This window comes from Podarcis gaigeae, assembly GCF_964106915.1.
Source record: "Podarcis gaigeae genome assembly, chromosome: 1".
In the NCBI taxonomy this organism is placed as follows: domain Eukaryota; kingdom Metazoa; phylum Chordata; class Lepidosauria; order Squamata; family Lacertidae; genus Podarcis; species Podarcis gaigeae.
In genome coordinates, this window is record NC_139678.1 from 83,647,005 (window position 1) to 83,664,585 (window position 17,581).

The 17,581-nt window shown below is 48.4% G+C and overlaps 1 protein-coding gene across 2 annotated transcripts in view; it reads left to right on the forward strand.

The window, feature by feature from the left end:
* GRK2 (G protein-coupled receptor kinase 2) overlaps window positions 1-17,581 on the forward strand; it is a 38,515-nt gene that overhangs the window by 8,117 nt on the left and 12,817 nt on the right. For both annotated transcript variants that reach the window (XM_083701085.1, XM_083701086.1), the window contains exons 2-14: window positions 1,880-1,956; window positions 5,844-5,917; window positions 6,949-7,050; window positions 9,525-9,599; window positions 9,973-10,034; window positions 10,602-10,653; window positions 11,327-11,418; window positions 12,963-13,062; window positions 13,975-14,053; window positions 14,223-14,353; window positions 15,451-15,545; window positions 16,371-16,478; window positions 16,731-16,797. In XM_083701085.1, the coding sequence (XP_083557211.1) occupies window positions 1,880-1,956; window positions 5,844-5,917; window positions 6,949-7,050; window positions 9,525-9,599; window positions 9,973-10,034; window positions 10,602-10,653; window positions 11,327-11,418; window positions 12,963-13,062; window positions 13,975-14,053; window positions 14,223-14,353; window positions 15,451-15,545; window positions 16,371-16,478; window positions 16,731-16,797 (1,114 nt within the window). The remainder of the gene's footprint in view (window positions 1-1,879; window positions 1,957-5,843; window positions 5,918-6,948; window positions 7,051-9,524; window positions 9,600-9,972; window positions 10,035-10,601; window positions 10,654-11,326; window positions 11,419-12,962; window positions 13,063-13,974; window positions 14,054-14,222; window positions 14,354-15,450; window positions 15,546-16,370; window positions 16,479-16,730; window positions 16,798-17,581) is intronic.

Here is a 17,581-nt window from a genome sequence, read left to right on the forward strand (position 1 = left end):
TTATTGTGCCACCCGCACTGCTTCTCATTCATTCCAACCTGCAATGAGGATCTGTACAGTCAGTATGTGGATTGTGGGTGTTGGGAATGCTGACTCAGTACACTTGTCAAGTGATACGGTAATCTGCGTCTTCCATCATCTGACAAGTACTTCTTACACAATCTTCCATCTCGAAAGGTACCCGTGCTGCAAATTGAAGCATGCTTTCTGGGGAGCAAACCCCCTTGAAGTCAATGGGGCTTCTTCCTTCCAGGTGAACATGGTCAGGAGGAAATGGTTGAAAGTGGCATTTCCAAATAAATGCATTTAGGATTAGGATTTCTGCCTCCATTGTCAGAGGCAGTGTGCTTGGAATCCCACGTGGAAAGAATGCTCTTGTGCCCAGGACCTTCTTGAGGTGTTCCTACTGGCATGTGGCTGGCCACTGTGACAACAAAATGCTGGGCTAGAGGGAGACGGTTGCCCTTACCCTGCAATGGCCCTCATACTCAGGAGCTTCCTCTTGGCTGCTTACGCTGAGTCAATTAAAATTTTCTCCATAGAAGGGCTATGCGTGCTGCTTAACCAGCTAAATATCCACAGGAGAAGCCAGGTCATAGCCCAGCTCTGAAAAATGGCACACGACTCCGAAAGAGAGTTCCAGTTCTTTGTAATACATTAACCCAGCATGAACCCCTGTCTCATGGCCAGACCGTCTATAGCATTTTCCAGGCTGCCAGCTACCGGGTCTTGCCAACTCATCTTTGAGATTAGTCATTGTACTTTGGGACCTTGGAATTTCAGGTTCATTTTCAACCCAAAAGGTGCTCTTTCCTAATTATTTGCCTGGCATTCTCTCTCTCTCTCTCTCTCTCTCTCTCTCTCTCTCTCTCTCTGTGTGTGTGTGTGTGTGTGTCTTTCTTGGTCACTTTTTAAAATTAACCATCCCGGAGGACAAAACAAACACAACAACTAAAAAAACAGAATGTATTCAGAACAATGCTTCCAAGATCCAATGTATTATTTCCGCTGCTTCTCTAGCCAGGAGCCTGTCCGTCCACACTCAGACCTCCTGTCCCTCCTGCTTTTTGATGAACCTTCATTTTCTGTTTAGACTTTTAAATTGGCTTCTCTTCCAAATTGCCCAGATGCAGATGCCATTCTAAGAGCCCCAGCTCTTCTTTAAGACAAGAAACAGACCTCTGTTCGTTCACCTGCTAGAATGACTGGCTGCCTTTGTAATCTTCCTGTACCTGGCTCCACGTAGCCCCAGATAAAAACACAGTCTCCTTTAAACAGCTGGTTGGCCTTAATTCATGAATGAAATGTCGGCTATCCAGTGCTGGATCCTTACTGACCCAAAATCTCTTGAGATAAGTGTCTTTTATCTGCAGGCTTCCTGTGATAATAATGGGGGGGGGGGTTGCAGCAAAAACAACAAAGGGTATTATAGCACCTTAAATACTACATTTGCTATCCTTTAAGGTACTACAAAACTGCTCATATAATAAGACTTTACCCCCTCTCCGCACCACACCCCCACTTTCTAAACATGTTCTTGGTTCCTCCTCCGACCCTCTAGAGCAGATTTAGGGGGCGCAGGAGGAAGAGAGGAGGGGGAAGTCTGCTGCACGAGTGGACCTCATTCTGCACATGCAACAGCTTAGCTGGATCCTGCCCTTGTTGTTTTCAGGGCAGGCACGGCAAACCTTTGTCCCTCCACATGTGGTTGGACTCCTATCAGGCCCAGACAGCGTAGCCAGCGGTCAAGGATGATGGGAACTGGAGTCCGGCAGCATATGGAAGGTCACAATCTCCCCACCCCCTGCTTTGAGGGAATAGGCCGAGCTGAGAAGCTTCACCCTTGTTAACTTCCCTCACGTGCCTTTTCTCTTGGCAGTATCCGCAGTGTTATGCAGAAATACTTGGAAGACCGGGGTGAGGTGACCTTTGACAAGATATTTTCTCAGAAGATTGGTGAGTAGCAGAGCCTCTGCAGGGGTCATGAGTTCAGGCAAGACCAGCTTGCCTGTGCTCCAGTTAGCCAGGAGTCAACGCCAGTGAGAAGAAATAGGGGGGCAGAAGGAGGGCCTCCTTTTTAAAAGGGCTGTGGTGGGATTGTATATCTGTGGAGTTGTGATGGAAGCTGCCTTAGGAATCCAGCTTCTGGCCTGAAAAGTGCTGCTGTGCTTTGGCCGCAGGGGCCGGTGCTGCAGATGCAACTTCTTTTGTCACTTGCTCCTTCACTGGAGTTGGGGAACGCTTGGCCCCTGAATTTGTTCTTACCATCCAGCCCTTGGAAAGGCCAGTCGCCTTCTTCATTCAGATCAGGAGTTAACAAGTCTTCTCCTTCTCTAGGGTGGCCCAATGCAAAGAAAGCCAGTGATCCTGTATCTATTAATGAGGATTTTTTTTTTGGAAAGCGCATAGCTCTGCAAGGGCGGCAGTTGCTGTGCCAGCTCAAATTATCTTGTCCAAATTATCCAAAGTTAATAAGTCCCTGTCCTGCCTTGGGTCTGGTCAACTCTGCATCCCAGGCTGGTGCTGTAGAGCAGGGGTGGGCAGACTTTGGTCAATCCACTTTCGCCTCTACCAGAATTTCCAAGATTGACCAACCCAGGCCAGGTGCAAGAGACCAAGAGTTAGAATTAATGAACAAAGGGTGCCACTGAGCACATTTGGAGCCCAGGAATTTGTTTTCAGCACCATTTTGGGCAAATGTCCAGTCTCAGTTAGCTTTCTCCATTTCAGCAGCCTAATTTTGATTTTGGGGGGTGGGCGGGTCATTTTTTTCTTGCTAGTTGCTCAAGAATTGGGAGTCAGAACCCCTGAGGATCTACTGCAGGTCACCCAGAGATCTCCCAGTAGATTGTAATCTACTGTCTCCCCACCCCCGCCTTGTTCTCAAGCCTGAGCTGAGATCTGTGAGCAGCTGAGCTGAGATCTGTACAAATGAATTGGGGAAGGGGGTATTGCTGAGGTTGATGAGGAAATTCTGCTTCCTCTTGTGCGGCCTGCGACGGTTCCCCGTTCCATCTTCCATTAGTTGTTTGCAGGACAATTGCTTCACTTGAGGGATATTGGAAGAGAAGAGGGTTCAAAGCTTCTGGACTGGCTCACATGTGAGAATGTTCTGCCTCCAGGAAGGGGGTGGAGCTGCAGACCTTGCGATGTGGCCCTGTAGGCCCATCTTTCTGGCCCTCAGGCTTCTTCCTAGGCCACAGTATATCGCTAGGCCACCCCTCAAAGGCCCTGCTGCCCCCAGCCTTGACAATGCCTCTCTTGAGTATCTGAATGAAGAAGTGTAATTACTCCAGCAGAGAATCTGGACCTGGTGGAATTCCCCTTCCATGCAGCTCTTCAAGAAGCCTTTTAGAATGTAAGAGTGTCAGCTTTTTCTGGCAAGGCTCCTGCGCTGTTAGCAGCTGTGTGAGAAGTAAAAATGCAGCTCATGTAGCTTTTTCTCCCTCATAGATTGAAATGTACAGGCTGGTGGGGAGAGGGGACAACAACACACTTTCGCTGCTGAATTTCTGCCTGTCATCTTGCTGAAGGCACAGAAGCCTGCCAGGAAGAAGGAAAATAAAATTCCACACCCTGCCACTTACTCCTTTAAAAAAAACCAAAACAAAACAGAATACTCTAGAGCACTGGTTCCCAATTAGCTAATTACGGAGGACCCCCTGTTTTTCAAAAGCCAAGCCACGGACCCCTTACTTTTGACAATTTTGATGACTCCATGGTAGTTACCTCTGCAAAGCAATTTTTTGAACAAAAAAAGCAGACTATAAAATTTGTGATACTACCATGCAAAAATGAAAAAAAAAAATAGTTGAGATGGGGAGGCAAGGGATGGGGCCACAGACCCCCTGGGGATCCCCGGACCCCTAACTGGGAACCACTGCTCTAGAGGCACTGATGAGGTACATTTGGATAAATTAGGAGGAGAGCACAGGTTAGGAAGGGCTGTGTGGCTGCTGGCTTAGGACAGGCTGGGTGATGCTGGGCTGTTGTTGTCCATACTGAGCCCGGAGGCATCTGCTTGCAAGGCTGTTTCTCCTTTTCAGTTACTACACCCCGCCCCAACAGGAAACACTCTTGCTTCCTCCCACACCCACAGCCACTTGTGGTTTCCTCATAATATCTCCCGCTTTCATCCCCTCTCTGCTCCCACCCCTCCTGGCTCTCCCTCCGCTCCTGGCTCCCCTTCTGCCTTCCCCACCACCTCTTGCCTCTGCCTCTCACCTGGGGATGGCGCACAAGTAGGTTGAGGAAGCAGGTTTAGCACCAAGGAGCCGTTTAGCCACAAGCTGACGTGGATCTTGATCCGTGTGCCCCTCCACTGTGTATGTGTGTGGAGGGGGAGCAGAGTTGAGGCGGAAACTGGTGCACAGTATGCTTGAGAAATCTTCTCCAGGTGTGGGGATTGCCCCCCTCCAACTGCCCCTTTTCAGTTAGCTGAGGGAACCTGCGTCTCTGCAGGTTTTGTTGCTCTCCCAGTTCCCATCAGCCCCCCAGCCAGGGTGGCTAATGGTCAGGGATCATGGAGTTTGTAGTCAAGAACACCCAGAGGCAGACAGGTTATCCACCCCTTGCTATATCTGGTACAGATGAGACTCATGCCTGCTTTGAATATATATTGAAGGTTACTGAAGGGGCCGCTTCACCCTGTATAAAATTTGCAAGGAATTTGCACACAGGCACGGTTCCGTGTAGCTTCAGTTATGCATCCAGAGGGAAGCTCTTCTCGGTTGCTTATTATATGAGTGACATGTAGGTCTCCTTCATGTTCCTATGTGGAAGTGCCTTCGGTTTGGGGACTTCTCTAACATACAACTCAGACATGAGTTATGACTAGTTTTCCCAGGGGGACCATGTGACTTAAGGCAAGCATGCGCAAGACAGTTACTTTTCTTTTTTTTTTAAAAAGTGACCCTTCTCCTGTGCATTTAACAGCAGCCTGACATGCAGAAATTAAGAATGTGAACCCTTCTGAACTTTGTGGGGCTTACTTCTGAGTAGGCATGCATGGGATTGCACTGGGAATGGTGGGAGAAGCTTTTCCTGTATAAACCTACTGGGCATATTCCAAATCCCAGGGATATTGAATGTAGCTTATGAAACTGAAATGGTTATGCTTTCTTTCTTTCTTTTTGCAAGATGAAAAGATTGAGATGTGCCTTCGTAGAAATATCAAAATCCCAGCTTGTTTTCTAGAAGTTTTCTGTAAAAAATAAATTGGATGACTATACCTGCTAGTTTTGTATAAGGAGAGACTCTTTGTCTCTGACAGTGGTGTAGTGGGCAGAAATCACCAGGTGAAGATTTGTTTGGTTTGGTATGAAGATTCATGATGTTAAAAGCTTCAAACTTGTTGATTTCTTTCTCTTATGTTTGCTGTTAAAATCACAAAGCCCTTGTCCATAAAAAACAGGATTTGGTATTAATGGGCACTGGTATAGATGACTTTAAGAGCCAACTTAGATAAATTTGCATAGATCTTTGACTAGCTATCCACCATGATAGAAGAATGAAACCTCTATAATTGGAGTCAGTGTACTAAGTTTGGGGAATGTTTTTGGACTACAGCTCCCATCATTCTCGATTGTTGGCCATGGTGGCTTAGTCTGATGGAAATTATGTCCCACAATATACAGAGGGCGAGAGGTTCCCTACCCTAGCAATAAACCTGTATACATATACAATGGATTTCTCTTCCCACCATTGCTGATTAGTCAGGGATGGAATGCAGGGCCCTGGCTTTCTAAGGGTGCTAATTCAGGTGGGACCAACTGGCTGGCTTTGAAAAAGGGAAGCAGGGGCACACCTGGTCGTTGCAGCTGACAGTTGTGTGTTTTTCTTAGGTTTCCTGCTGTTCCGAGACTTCTGCCTAAATCAGGTGGAGGAAGCCAAACCACTGGTGGAATTCTATGAAGAGGTGAGGCCCTGATTGTGCGTTGAGGGTGGTGGGAGAAAATGCTGTATTTCCTTCCGTTCCGTCAAACCACAATTTCCTTCCTTGGCCTGGCACATAGACTCCCCTCTGACATTGGTTCCCAAACTTGTCTTGAGCTGAGGAGTTGACTTTTCGAAGACCTGTTCAGAGGCCCCTTCAGGCCTTTTGACCCTCCTCTCAAAAAGCATATCTGAATTCTTGTTCACGGCAGCATGACTGGAAGCGGTCGGGGGGAAAGGACACCGGAGAGGGGGGTGACAGAAGGCAAGGCTACTGCATCTCCCGATTCAGGTTGGAAAACAAATATATGGAATCCCTGCGTTGCGTCTTCAGGGCAGAGTGTGGTAGTTTCATTTTGCCATGGGTGGGATGGGGTGCGGTGGGTATCTGGGGAACTTAGAAGCTTAAAAATGGGCAAAATATTTTATTAGAGAAGGCAAGAGCCAGAAAGTTTTGCTGTGCTTTATACTTTCCTATAGTATTATCCCTTTTATGTGTGTGGTTTATGTCGTTTGCCCTCTCATAATTTAAAATAAAACTAAATTTAAAGGAGAACAATAATAATAATGAGGAAAAGATTTCCTCCTTGCTGTGAGATTTCAGCGCACTGCTCTCCCTGTATCTCAGAGGTCGCCCACAGGGTGCCCTCCAGATTTAGTTGGGCTCCATCTCCAATCCGCCTCAGCCAGCATGGCCAATGGGCGCAGAGATGATGGGAGTTGTAGTCCAGCAACTTCTGGCTACAGGTTCCCAAGCCCAGGTGTAAGCTCAGCTTTTGTCTGTGGCACATTTTGTCAGCTGCCACCCTGCCCCTGTGGAAAATGATTAAGGTGGCAAGAAGAGATTGCAAGCGCTCTCTCCAAGCACAGCCATTATTTGAGTTCTTTGGGTTCAAAACATGGTCCACGTCGACCATGTGTCTGTCTATGCCTTCTGAAGGGCCTTACAGAGTCTGTAGTCGGTGGGTAGGTTGCTGAGCCATGTTACCTCTCCCCTCGCCCCATTCTTCATAGATCAAAAAGTATGAGAAGATGGACTCCGAAGAGGATCGAGCTGTTAAGAGCCGCCAGATCTTTGACACATACATCATGAAGGAACTGCTGTCCTGTTCTCACGTGAGTGGTCACATGAGAGAGTCTGAAAAAACCCCTTGGCAAGAAGCAGAATGTTTGCTTTGCAATCCCATTGATCAAGATCCTTTAAAAGATAATACTCCTCAGAATGGGAGGAGCCAGACACCCAGCATTGTCCATTGTCTCGCAGGCTGTGTACTCTCCCTGTCTCAATAAATGTCACATACAACTCCCTTAGAACTACCCACCCCAGCTCTTAATCTCCTTTTCACGACCTCACTTTCCTCTACCATGCATGGGAAATGGCTCTTTCCTGTTCTGGGATGACCTTCCCATTAATGAATTGTAGGCAGCCGCTTAAGGCACCACCTTGTGCAATGCACCAGCGCCTTTGCTTCTCCCGTTACAGTGGCAGCAAACAAACCATGGATTCTTCCACCATTAACCGTGGTTTCCCATTTTATCGGAACCAGGAGACCATAGTTAACAGCTTCAGAACAAGCTAGAATATCAAGTCAATTTCAAAACATGGTTTTATATGGGGGGGAAGGAGATCACACCTCAGCCCAAGGGCCACATTCCCTTGTGGGTAGCTTTCCAAGGGCCATATGCCAGTTGGTGGGCAGGGCCAGAGGTAAAATGTGGGTAGACTAGATGGCCCTTGGGGGTCTCTTCCAATTCAATAGTTCTATTATTCTAGGTTGCTGGGGAACAATGGGTTTAGTGGGAGGTAGGGGCAGTGCATGTGAGCCTTGCAGCATAGCAGGAGGGAGGCCTTCAGGAAGTCCCAGGGGGACATGATGAGAGATGAAACCAAGAAGCCACAGAGTCACACTTACTGGTGTAAAGTGCTGGGCCAACTGTTGACAGTTCTTGAGGTAACCTGACACTTTTCAAGTTGTGCGAAGAGCAGGCAAACACTGATGCCGCCAGAGCCACAAGTCAAAGTGCGAAGAGGAGTGATTCAAAATGAGAACGAAAATGTCCTTCATTAAGTGGTGCTCGGAAACCAAGAAAGTTAACAAAACGTATAAATGGAACAATTTTATTCTGAATGGCCGACAGTCATAATTGTACTGTGTCAGTGGTTCCCACAGACGGCTTCAAAATTGCTGAGAGTCCTAGTGCAGCACTTTTTTTGGTCAATTGTAGCAACTGTCATGCCCTGTGCTAGATGCTGTATGATTTTTTTAATTGCACTTTTATTGCCACTTTTATTTCTTGCTTTCTATTTTGCTCTAGCATTCCATTAACATGATCAGATAAAGATGTGAAAGAATGGCAACAGGTTATTAATGAATTTATCTGACACAATAAAAAAATCCACAGCTGAGTGCTGTGGCAGCATACAGACAGGGGTTCCGGCTGCCCTGTTTCAATTGCCTCCTCCCCCTCTCACGTCAGGATTTTCCTGCTCACCTTCATTCCCACATTTTGACTGTCTTCTTCTCATTTTTGGCTGCTTCCTCTTCCTCTCACTCTTGTCTTTCATTCTGCTAATCCTCTCTACTCCTTTCAAGTGCCTTCTCCTCCCATCACTTATGCTCCTTCCCACTCACCTTTTGGTTGGACCACCAGTTCCTCAGAAGGATGGAGCAGCTGCTGAGCCCGCCTTTCACAGCTGCCACGCCTGCCATTCTTTGGACTACCTGTTCAAAGCTTGCTGACCATGGTGGTCTACAGACCGCAGTTTGGGAACATTTGCTCTGTGTGTTTACTGGTAGTTTGAATTGCTTGTTGTTAAAACATGAAAAAAAAACATTTTTTAAAAAACCTGATAGGTGAAAAGTGTTTGCCAACCCAAGAGCAACAGGCTTGTGCATCGGACAAAGGAGATAATTTATTCTGTTTTCCTGACGTTTCCATAACTGTTTTATTTCTGCATTATATTTCTGCCTTCATGTGACATAACCGAGCAAGTAACATGGAAATGAGTGCCATATTCCACTATATTTCTAGAAGCAGCTAGTTAGGGAAATGCTGGGAAGATAGAATACAGTGGTACCTTGGTTTACAAACTTAATCCGTTCAGAAGTCCGTTCTTAAACCCAAGCGTTCTTAAACCAAGGCGTGCTTTCCCATAGCAGCGGGGGACTCAATTTACAAACGGAACACACTCAACAGGAAGCGAAACATGTTCTTATTCCAAGGCAAAGTTCACAAACCAAAACACCTACTTCCAGGTTTGCAGTGGTCTTAACCCAAGTCATTCATAAACTAAGCTGTTCTTAAACCAAGGTACCACTGTAAACTGCTGTGTGAATGCAGCCAGTGCCTCTCTTTAACATGTCCAAGATTTGCCAGCCCTTTTCCTGAACAAGCTTGTAAGCCTTTCCCAAGCTTTGTGCCCCAGTCCTGTTGATTTCCTTGTCACAGGGCTTCTTCGGTGATCTCAGCATCGAGCTGGAAATCAACCCAAGCTTTGTGCCCCGGGCAGGCACTGTATCTTGATGGAATGTCTCTTTGGACAGCGATGCATCCAGACTCATTTCCTTTCTTCTTGTGTCCTCTCACAGCCCTTCTCCAAGACTGCCACAGAATATGTGCAGAGCCGTCTCAGCAAGAAGCAAGTGCCGCCTGACCTGTTCCAGGTAAATCCCTCCCCATCGACTAGACCCTTGGGCTCACCCAATCTTGAATCTCATTTGCCCCAAGACTGGATGCACTTGCATCGGTAGACAGGGGCTGATGTAGCATGGACTCTGGCCCATTGCAACCAATTTCTTCCTAGCCTGTACAAGTGTCCCCACAGCAGGGGGGGAACCTCTTTTCCTATAACATTGCCAAACCCAAAGAAATGCAGGCTCCATTTCCTTACAGCACTTGCTGTTGAAGGATCTCATGGGGATTTCCACGTTACTGAGTCCCGCAGGGGCCATGCAGATGAGAACGGGGACCAGTGGGTGGAAAGCTTTAATGGATAGGTTTTTGGCATTCATTCCTCTCTGCCCACTCTTCTGCCAGCCATACATTGAGGAGATCTGCGAGTGTCTGCGTGGGACTATCTTCCAGAGGTTTATTGAGAGGTGAGTGCTGAGGACTATAGGCTGTCCACACGCAGAACCTGCAGCACCATGTTGCAGCGTGGTGTGCTCCTGTTTAAGGTGCCAGCCATACCTTTTCCAGCGTACTCCATTCCATTCCCCTTCCCCCTTGTGCATGGCAAAGCTTGAAAGAAGATGAGACAGTGCCTTTGAAGTTTGCAGATTTTCTTGGAAGTAAGCCCCTTTGAGCACCATGGAACGTCCTTCTGAGCAAAAATGCCTAGAATCAAGTGAAGCAGGAGTGAGTTCTGTAGATGGAAAGAAGGCTCACTTCTGAGTTAAGCCTGCGTAGGGTTTTCTTGAAGGCAGGATGGAAGTTATATGTATGTGAATGTTCCCTGTATTTTCCCTTTCCCCTCCCTATACCCACTGCTTTCTTCCCATAATACTGGGGTATAGGAGTCTCTGTTAAGGGGGTGTTATTTGAGTTGGAAGAGTTCTGGCATGGGATTTGAAGATGGATCCTTTGGAAGTGGTGATACCCAGGGTTTGTGTTCCAGGGCCTGTGTGTTCTTTCTCTCATTTCTTCTCCCGTCTGTTCTGTTTTAGTGACAAGTTCACACGCTTCTCCCAGTGGAAGAATGTGGAGCTCAACATCCATGTGAGTGCCTGAGGAGGGAGGGCATTCCTGAGAGTTGCGGCGATAAAAAAAGAGCTGTCAAAAGACACTGAGCATGGACCTGCCTGCAGCCGCATTGTTGCAGAATGGCAAAGTGTATAGGATTTGCAAAGCTGCTGGTCGTGTAGTTGGTGGGAGGTTGGTGGTGTGTGGGGGACTAATCCCTGCCTCAGGAAGTTCACCGATTTAGTAGCTTCAGGGAAAACCAGGATTACGATTGTCTTCACTGGGTAAATGAGATGGGAGAATTTGAGGGTTTCTTGTCCGTCATGAGAGCTTGAGAAGCAAGCCCAGTTCTGGCTCCCCAATAATCCGAGAGCAACTACCCCTAACATGGGATCCTCTGTACAATTCCCATCAGCCTCAGCCGGCACAGCCCCATCTGGAGAACCTCAGGCTGGGGAAAGCTTTCCTAGTGCTACCCACATGTGACACAAAATAACCTTGGATCATAATCTGAAAGCAGGATATGAGGAAAGGTCACTGTGGGTGAGAGGAGTGCCTGTGGAAGGCCATTCCTTTCTATGATGAGTAGACCCAGACCCCTGAAAGCTTAAAGGTGGTGCCAGCAACATGTTAACACTCTTGGTCTTGCTCTCCTTTCCTTCCCCCTCCCTGTCATGTTTGTTCATGCTCTCTGCCTTGTGGGACCCAGCTGACCATGAATGACTTCAGCGTCCACCGGATCATCGGGCGTGGCGGCTTTGGCGAGGTCTACGGCTGCCGGAAAGCAGACACGGGCAAAATGTAATGTTGCAAGATTGGTTTGTCAAATTGTTATTCCAACAATTATCTGGGAGCCCAAGGTTGGTTAAGAAGACAGAGGGGTTGGCATGTGGCCTTTGGCCATGGTCTTTTAGCCTAGCTTTGCTCCACATCATTGCTATGAAGCTATATGAAGTATCTGCACATGGAAGTGAAAAATGACATTATCCATCATTCTCTTTTGGCTTGTAATGGCCATGTTGGTACTGGAGAACCAGGATGGTACCCTCTGATATCTCAGCTCCCAGCCAGCCCTGCTGCTCCCTGTAACCAGCATAAGTAGGCTTCTACTCACTGTCTGAGCCTCAAATGCAAACATAGCTTCCCAAGGGCCTTTCCCCAACTTGCCTTTATTTTCTGGGGTACCAGATTGGTGCCTGCGCTAAACTCAGATTCTTCCAATGCACGTATGAAATGTTAGGAAACACAGTTTCTACCTTCATGGAGTCAGTGTCTCAGATTTTATTCTTTATTTACTGAGGTTTTGAGGTAGCTAACAGCAAAATGGAGCAAAGCCATTGAGTGTCATCTTAAAACAATATAATGAAAACAGCAGCAGCAGCAGTCATAGAGCAAAACTAGCACCCAGTCAAACAAGAGGGGAAGCAGATATCATTAAAAAGTGGGTCAGATACAATAAGGACAGGTTTAACCCAGGTGTTTATTGCTTAGGGGGTGGCAGGTTCAGAGAATCATAGGGCTAGATCCAGAGTAAGTCAATTGCATTGAAGCCCCATTGACATAAATGTGAAAAAATTAGTCATGACTTAGGGCTCATCCAGACTTCGCTTGTCCCGCTGCTTTCACCCGGGAAAACCTGATCCTTAGTGCTGAATTGGAGCAAATGCCCAAAAACCCTGGAGGAATCAGGTTTTCTATGGATTAATGTTTGCTCAAATTCAGCGCTAAAGAACCAAGTTTTCCCGGGCAAATGAAAAACTGCTCAAACCTGTGCTTTTTAGGCAGGGAAGTGTGGACAAGCCCTGGGTGAAGTCCCACTGATTCCAATGGGAACTGGGCTTGTCTGTCTTGTTCTGGATCTAGCCCATCAAATGTTAGTGTTGAAAAGAGGCCATCTCATCAAGGTCCCCAGCTCAACCCAAGAACCTTACAATGCAGAATCCACTAACTGGCATACTTGGCAGTTCAGCCTTTGTTTCAATACCCCAAGTGCAGGAGAGTCCAGCCACCCCTGTCCCCCGCAAGGGAAGGCTCTTCTCATATAGGGGGAGCACAGTGAACATTAGCAGACATCCCAGGGACATCTGTGGTAAATCTCCTCTGTGGGAAACCAAAGAAGTGTTGGGGGGAGTTTAGTCATAGCAGGTGACTCAGGACTCAGATGGGGGTCGTGATGGGTGTAATTAAGGAAGTGCCAAGTGGAATGAGTTTGGTAGGTTTCCACAAAGGAGGCACACAGGCTGTTCTGTGTGGAGGGATATCGGCAGGGGCGATTCCCTGGGAAGCAGCAAGACCTGGCGAGAGCAACACCGCAGGGTTGCAGCCTCTTCTTTCTCCTTTGGCAGGTACGCCATGAAATGTCTGGATAAGAAGCGCATTAAAATGAAGCAGGGGGAGACATTGGCCCTGAACGAGCGCATCATGCTCTCGCTTGTCAGCACCGGGGTGAGTCTGGCTACATTGAGCAGTTGGGGTTTGGGAGGCAGAGAATAGGCGAGACCTGGAGTCTGCCCAGTCCAAGAGGGAGGGGAAAGAGATCTGTCAAGTGGGCAGATGCAAACACTTGGGTTCCTGTATTGTGCTTGCAATCAAAGCTATGATAATGCCGGTATAGACATGGCAGGTATTTTGAAGCACACACTGGTAATTAAAGGCAGGGGGGAGGGATGACGGTGATGAAGTGTGCTGGAGGTGGCATTGAGCATGTGGCTGGGAGTGTGATGCCTGCAGTAAACTAGCAGCAGGGCTGGGATGTGTGTAGGCAGCGCAGCAAATTATTATGCGCACGGAAGGGGAGGGGAGGCAGTTAAATGTGCGCAATGGCAGGAGGGGAAAAGAGAGGGGCAGGGTGGGGGCTCGGTGTGCAAGGGGCACAGGAGAAGACAGGGGAGACCACCGTAGGGGTTTGTGACAAGTTTCCGTGGGTGGGGGAGGCGGGGCAAAGGAGCCGACAGGCGACGTGACGGCTGTGTAGGAGTCGCTGCAAAACCCACAGCGGAAAATGGGGGGCGGGAGCGAGGGGTTAATGGAAGAGCTGGCAAAGGGAAGGAGGCAGTGGCGACGTGTGGCCGAGGGCCTTGTTGAGCAATCCGTTCCCCCACTGTTATCAGATGCAAGCGTGCTCTTGTGTGTAGGGGAACTGTGGTAGGAAGCATGCATGTGCGAGGCATGATTCTGAGAGCGCAGAAGGGAAACGTGGAGCTTTCAGGAAGGCCTGTGGATTCCGGGTGTGAGCAGAACGTAGAGCGAGGGAATTCATTCACGCACATGTGCATGCAGACTTGGTGATTCATTTATGTATTTTTCCCCCCTCTCTTTTTCCCCCTGCTGTGACTTGGTTCCTCGTGTCTCTGCCAGGATTGCCCCTTCATCGTGTGCATGTCGTATGCCTTCCAAACACCTGACAAGCTCAGCTTCATCCTGGACCTCATGAATGGTGAGAGCCAGAACCCAGCCTGTAGAGAGCCTCTGCCTCTCCCCCTCCCCTCCCCTCACATGCTTCTCGAAGGGATCCACACACAGAGGCATCCCTGCCTCACCACTGCTCCCCTCTGCCGACACTCAGGTTGTGTGCCTCACATGGCTGTCTGCTCCGTTTCCTGCAGGGGGTGACCTACATTACCACCTCTCCCAGCATGGGGTCTTCTCCGAGGCAGAGATGCGCTTCTACGCAGCAGAGATCATCCTGGGGCTGGAACACATGCACAACCGCTTCGTGGTGTATCGCGACCTCAAGGTGAGCAAATGCCGCCCCCCCCCCGAATGCTGCATCGTTCAACATCCTTTATCTAGATGTTTGTATGTCGCCTGCCAGGGCTACGCAGCCCTTTCTTGGCAATGGGTGTCGTCAAACAATTAATTAATTAATTGCAGCATTTATTCCCTGCCTTCCCTCCAAGGAGCTCTAGGGGCTTACATGCTTCTTCCCCCCTGCCCCCCTTCCCCATTTTACCCTCACAGCAACTCTGTGAGGTAGGAGAGAGAGAGAGAGAGAGAGAGAGAGAGTGAGAGAGACTGGCCCAAGGTCACCCAGCAAACTTCATGGCTGTGTGGGTTGGGATTTGAACTCCCCCCCCCCCCTAGTCCCACCCTCTGACAACTATGCCAAGCCGAGCCATGCCAGGTTAAAAGAATAAAATTCAAAGAAGTCTAAAAACCTGGTTTTAAAATGGAGAGAGAAAAACCTCACCCTAGGCTTCTCTTTCCACAAAGAGAGGCAATTTCTGCCTTCAGCGTGGGGTCCCTCGGTGTTGCACCCGCACCCACTGAAAGAGAGTTCTCTAGTGCCCTCTGACTTCATGGCAACTGCCTCTTACCCAGAGCCGTGCTTCCTCCTCCGCCGCCTTAGAAGCCCGGACTGTGCTGCGTGCCATGAGTCGTTCAGGGTGGCAGCATTCCTCACTGGGGAATATCGGGATCTCAAGTTCTAACATCTCTTTCAGAAAATGTGAGGTTTGAAAGTGTTTTTTATTTTACTGAGGGAGATTGTTGCCTTGATGGAAGTGCACTCCCACTCAAAATGCCTTGGGATTTGGTACTGTGGGTTATCAAAGCTCCTTTTGACAACCCACTCGTCACCGTTGCAGGTTGATCCAAAGCAGGGCGGGATCTTGTGAGGAGGTTGCTTGTCTTTTCCGTATCATGACCTTACTATGCCGCTCTTCAAAATTAAGCATACCCGCTGCTGGAATTGCTCCCTCTACTTCATCGGTGCTGCCGCAGAGGCCCAGGCCAAAGGATGGAGGAGGAGGGTTTATTCTCTCCCCTACTTTCCCCAGCAAATCCTCTCTTCCCCCTAGCTGCCATTCTTTGCTGTTCTTGTTCCCCCTGCAGCCAGCCAACATCTTGCTAGATGAGTTTGGCCATGTGCGTATTTCGGATCTGGGGCTCGCCTGTGATTTCTCCAAGAAGAAGCCTCATGCCAGCGTGTGAGTATCAGACAGGAATCTAATCCTCGGCCAGCAGCTCCGTTCTCTGTATCTGGACCTAAAACTGCTCCCATCCAAGGGTCTTGATAAATGTCAGAACACCTTTTCCCCTTCTCCCTCAGCTGCTGGGTGAGCTACTAGAAGTTCCTCCACTGTTGCTTCCTCTAGCTTTCTATAGGTGTTAATTCCTGTATTATCTGGGGATCACAATATCACTTGTTCAACATCCACTCATTGGGACATTTGCCCTAAGGCCTCTGTCCAGTAATGGAGACCCAAAATATGGTCCACAAAACTGGAACCTACAGATTACAGGCCTCAGATTCCGGTAGTGGATTCCTCTGCAAAGGGGCTTTCTGATTCTGGGGTGTGTGGGATAGAACGAGCTAGTTCAGTCCCAATGCCCAGCTTGCACAGGAGCGAATGTCTTTATGAGATCACTTGTTCTTGGGAGATGCCGGTGTTGCAAGGAAAATGGCCCCTCTCTAACTTTTTCTGCTTGGAACCACTCGTATTTTGTAGGGAGACAATTCCTACAGGCCACAACTGTGGTTTAAAGGGGCATTGTAAGGAGGAGTTTAGTACCTGTCTCCATTTGCAAGCACATGCGTACCCAGATTCATAAGCGAATGCTTCTCCCATGTGAATGTGTGTATTTCGTAAGTGTACATAGATTTATTTGCCACTGGCCTGGGTGTTTATTTTTCCTGTGTGTTTATTTTTTGAAAAGGATTCCTTACTCATTGACCTGTCCCTGCTGAGTGCCCCCCCCCCCGGCAGGTGCTGTGCTGTCTTTTGTAACTCTGTTTCCCTCCACCCCTGCAGTGGCACACATGGGTACATGGCGCCAGAGGTGCTGCAGAAGGGCGTTGCCTATGACAGCAGTGCTGACTGGTTCTCTCTAGGCTGCATGCTCTTCAAACTACTGAGGGGGTAAGTGGGGGAGAGCCAAGGTAGAGATGAGTTTTCAGGGATGGGGGTGGAAAGGAGGCCTAGCTGGCAAAGGGAGCCATGGTTGAATCCGGAGGGTGCTGGGTTGGATTGATTGCAATGGTAATGGCAAGAATTAGAAAAAACCGCCCTGAGATCTACAGGTATTGGGAGCTATACAAATGTAAAGAAGTGTTAAGGGGTACCTGTGAGGCCTGAGTCTCCTTCTGATGCTCTCCTGGCTCTTCTTCTCAGGCATAGCCCCTTTCGGCAACACAAGACTAAAGACAAGCACGAGATCGACCGCATGACACTCACTATGGTAAGGAAATGTCGTCAAGCTCAGTCAGGGATCAGCCTGGATCCCAAAGCTTCCAGGTGCTGAATTGTTCCCCTCTTGCCCCTCGGGTCTCCGAAATCTCAGATCTTCCCTTTGCCAGTCATCGGAGTTATACCCGTTCTTTGCAGAGCCTGGCTGACCTATACTACATGTCAACTTGCCAGTTTCATGTGGACTTAGCACATCTTGCCAAATAGATTCAGCATTTTGACATAAGGCTTTTCCTGTGCTGAACCCCCATTATTCTCCCTCGGAGTCAAATATCCCTACACTTTGGACCGAGTTCCAGCACCCTCTGTTTGGTTAGCTGGGTGGCTCAATGTGTGCGTTTGTGTGAGGGAAGGAGGGAAATGGGTACGCAGAATTAAATTTCCCACTATGACTGTAAGTTATGCTACTGCCTGAAGAACATGAATAGATCAGGGACCTTCTATTTTTAGCGCCGCACAGAGAAATCACAAAGAAATTCCCTTCCCTAGAGAACGTGCAGAGACTGTAAGCAGATGCAGTTTGGTTGATCTCAACAATTACTGTTTGGCAAGGCAAGCAGCACAACTCCTGCCAAGGTGTCAGGCTGCTAAGCAGTGTCAGGCAAAGGTGCCATTAGAAATTTCTGGGCTGGGCATAAAAATGCTTTGTGCCAGTCCAGGGTGCGGCTGTCGGGAAAAGGCCCTTCCTCCATGTATTTGGTGTACAGCTGTGGTGTGGCTGCAACTATTTGCTGTTGAGGTTAATTCAGGGCATGACTTATACAAAGTGTATGGCA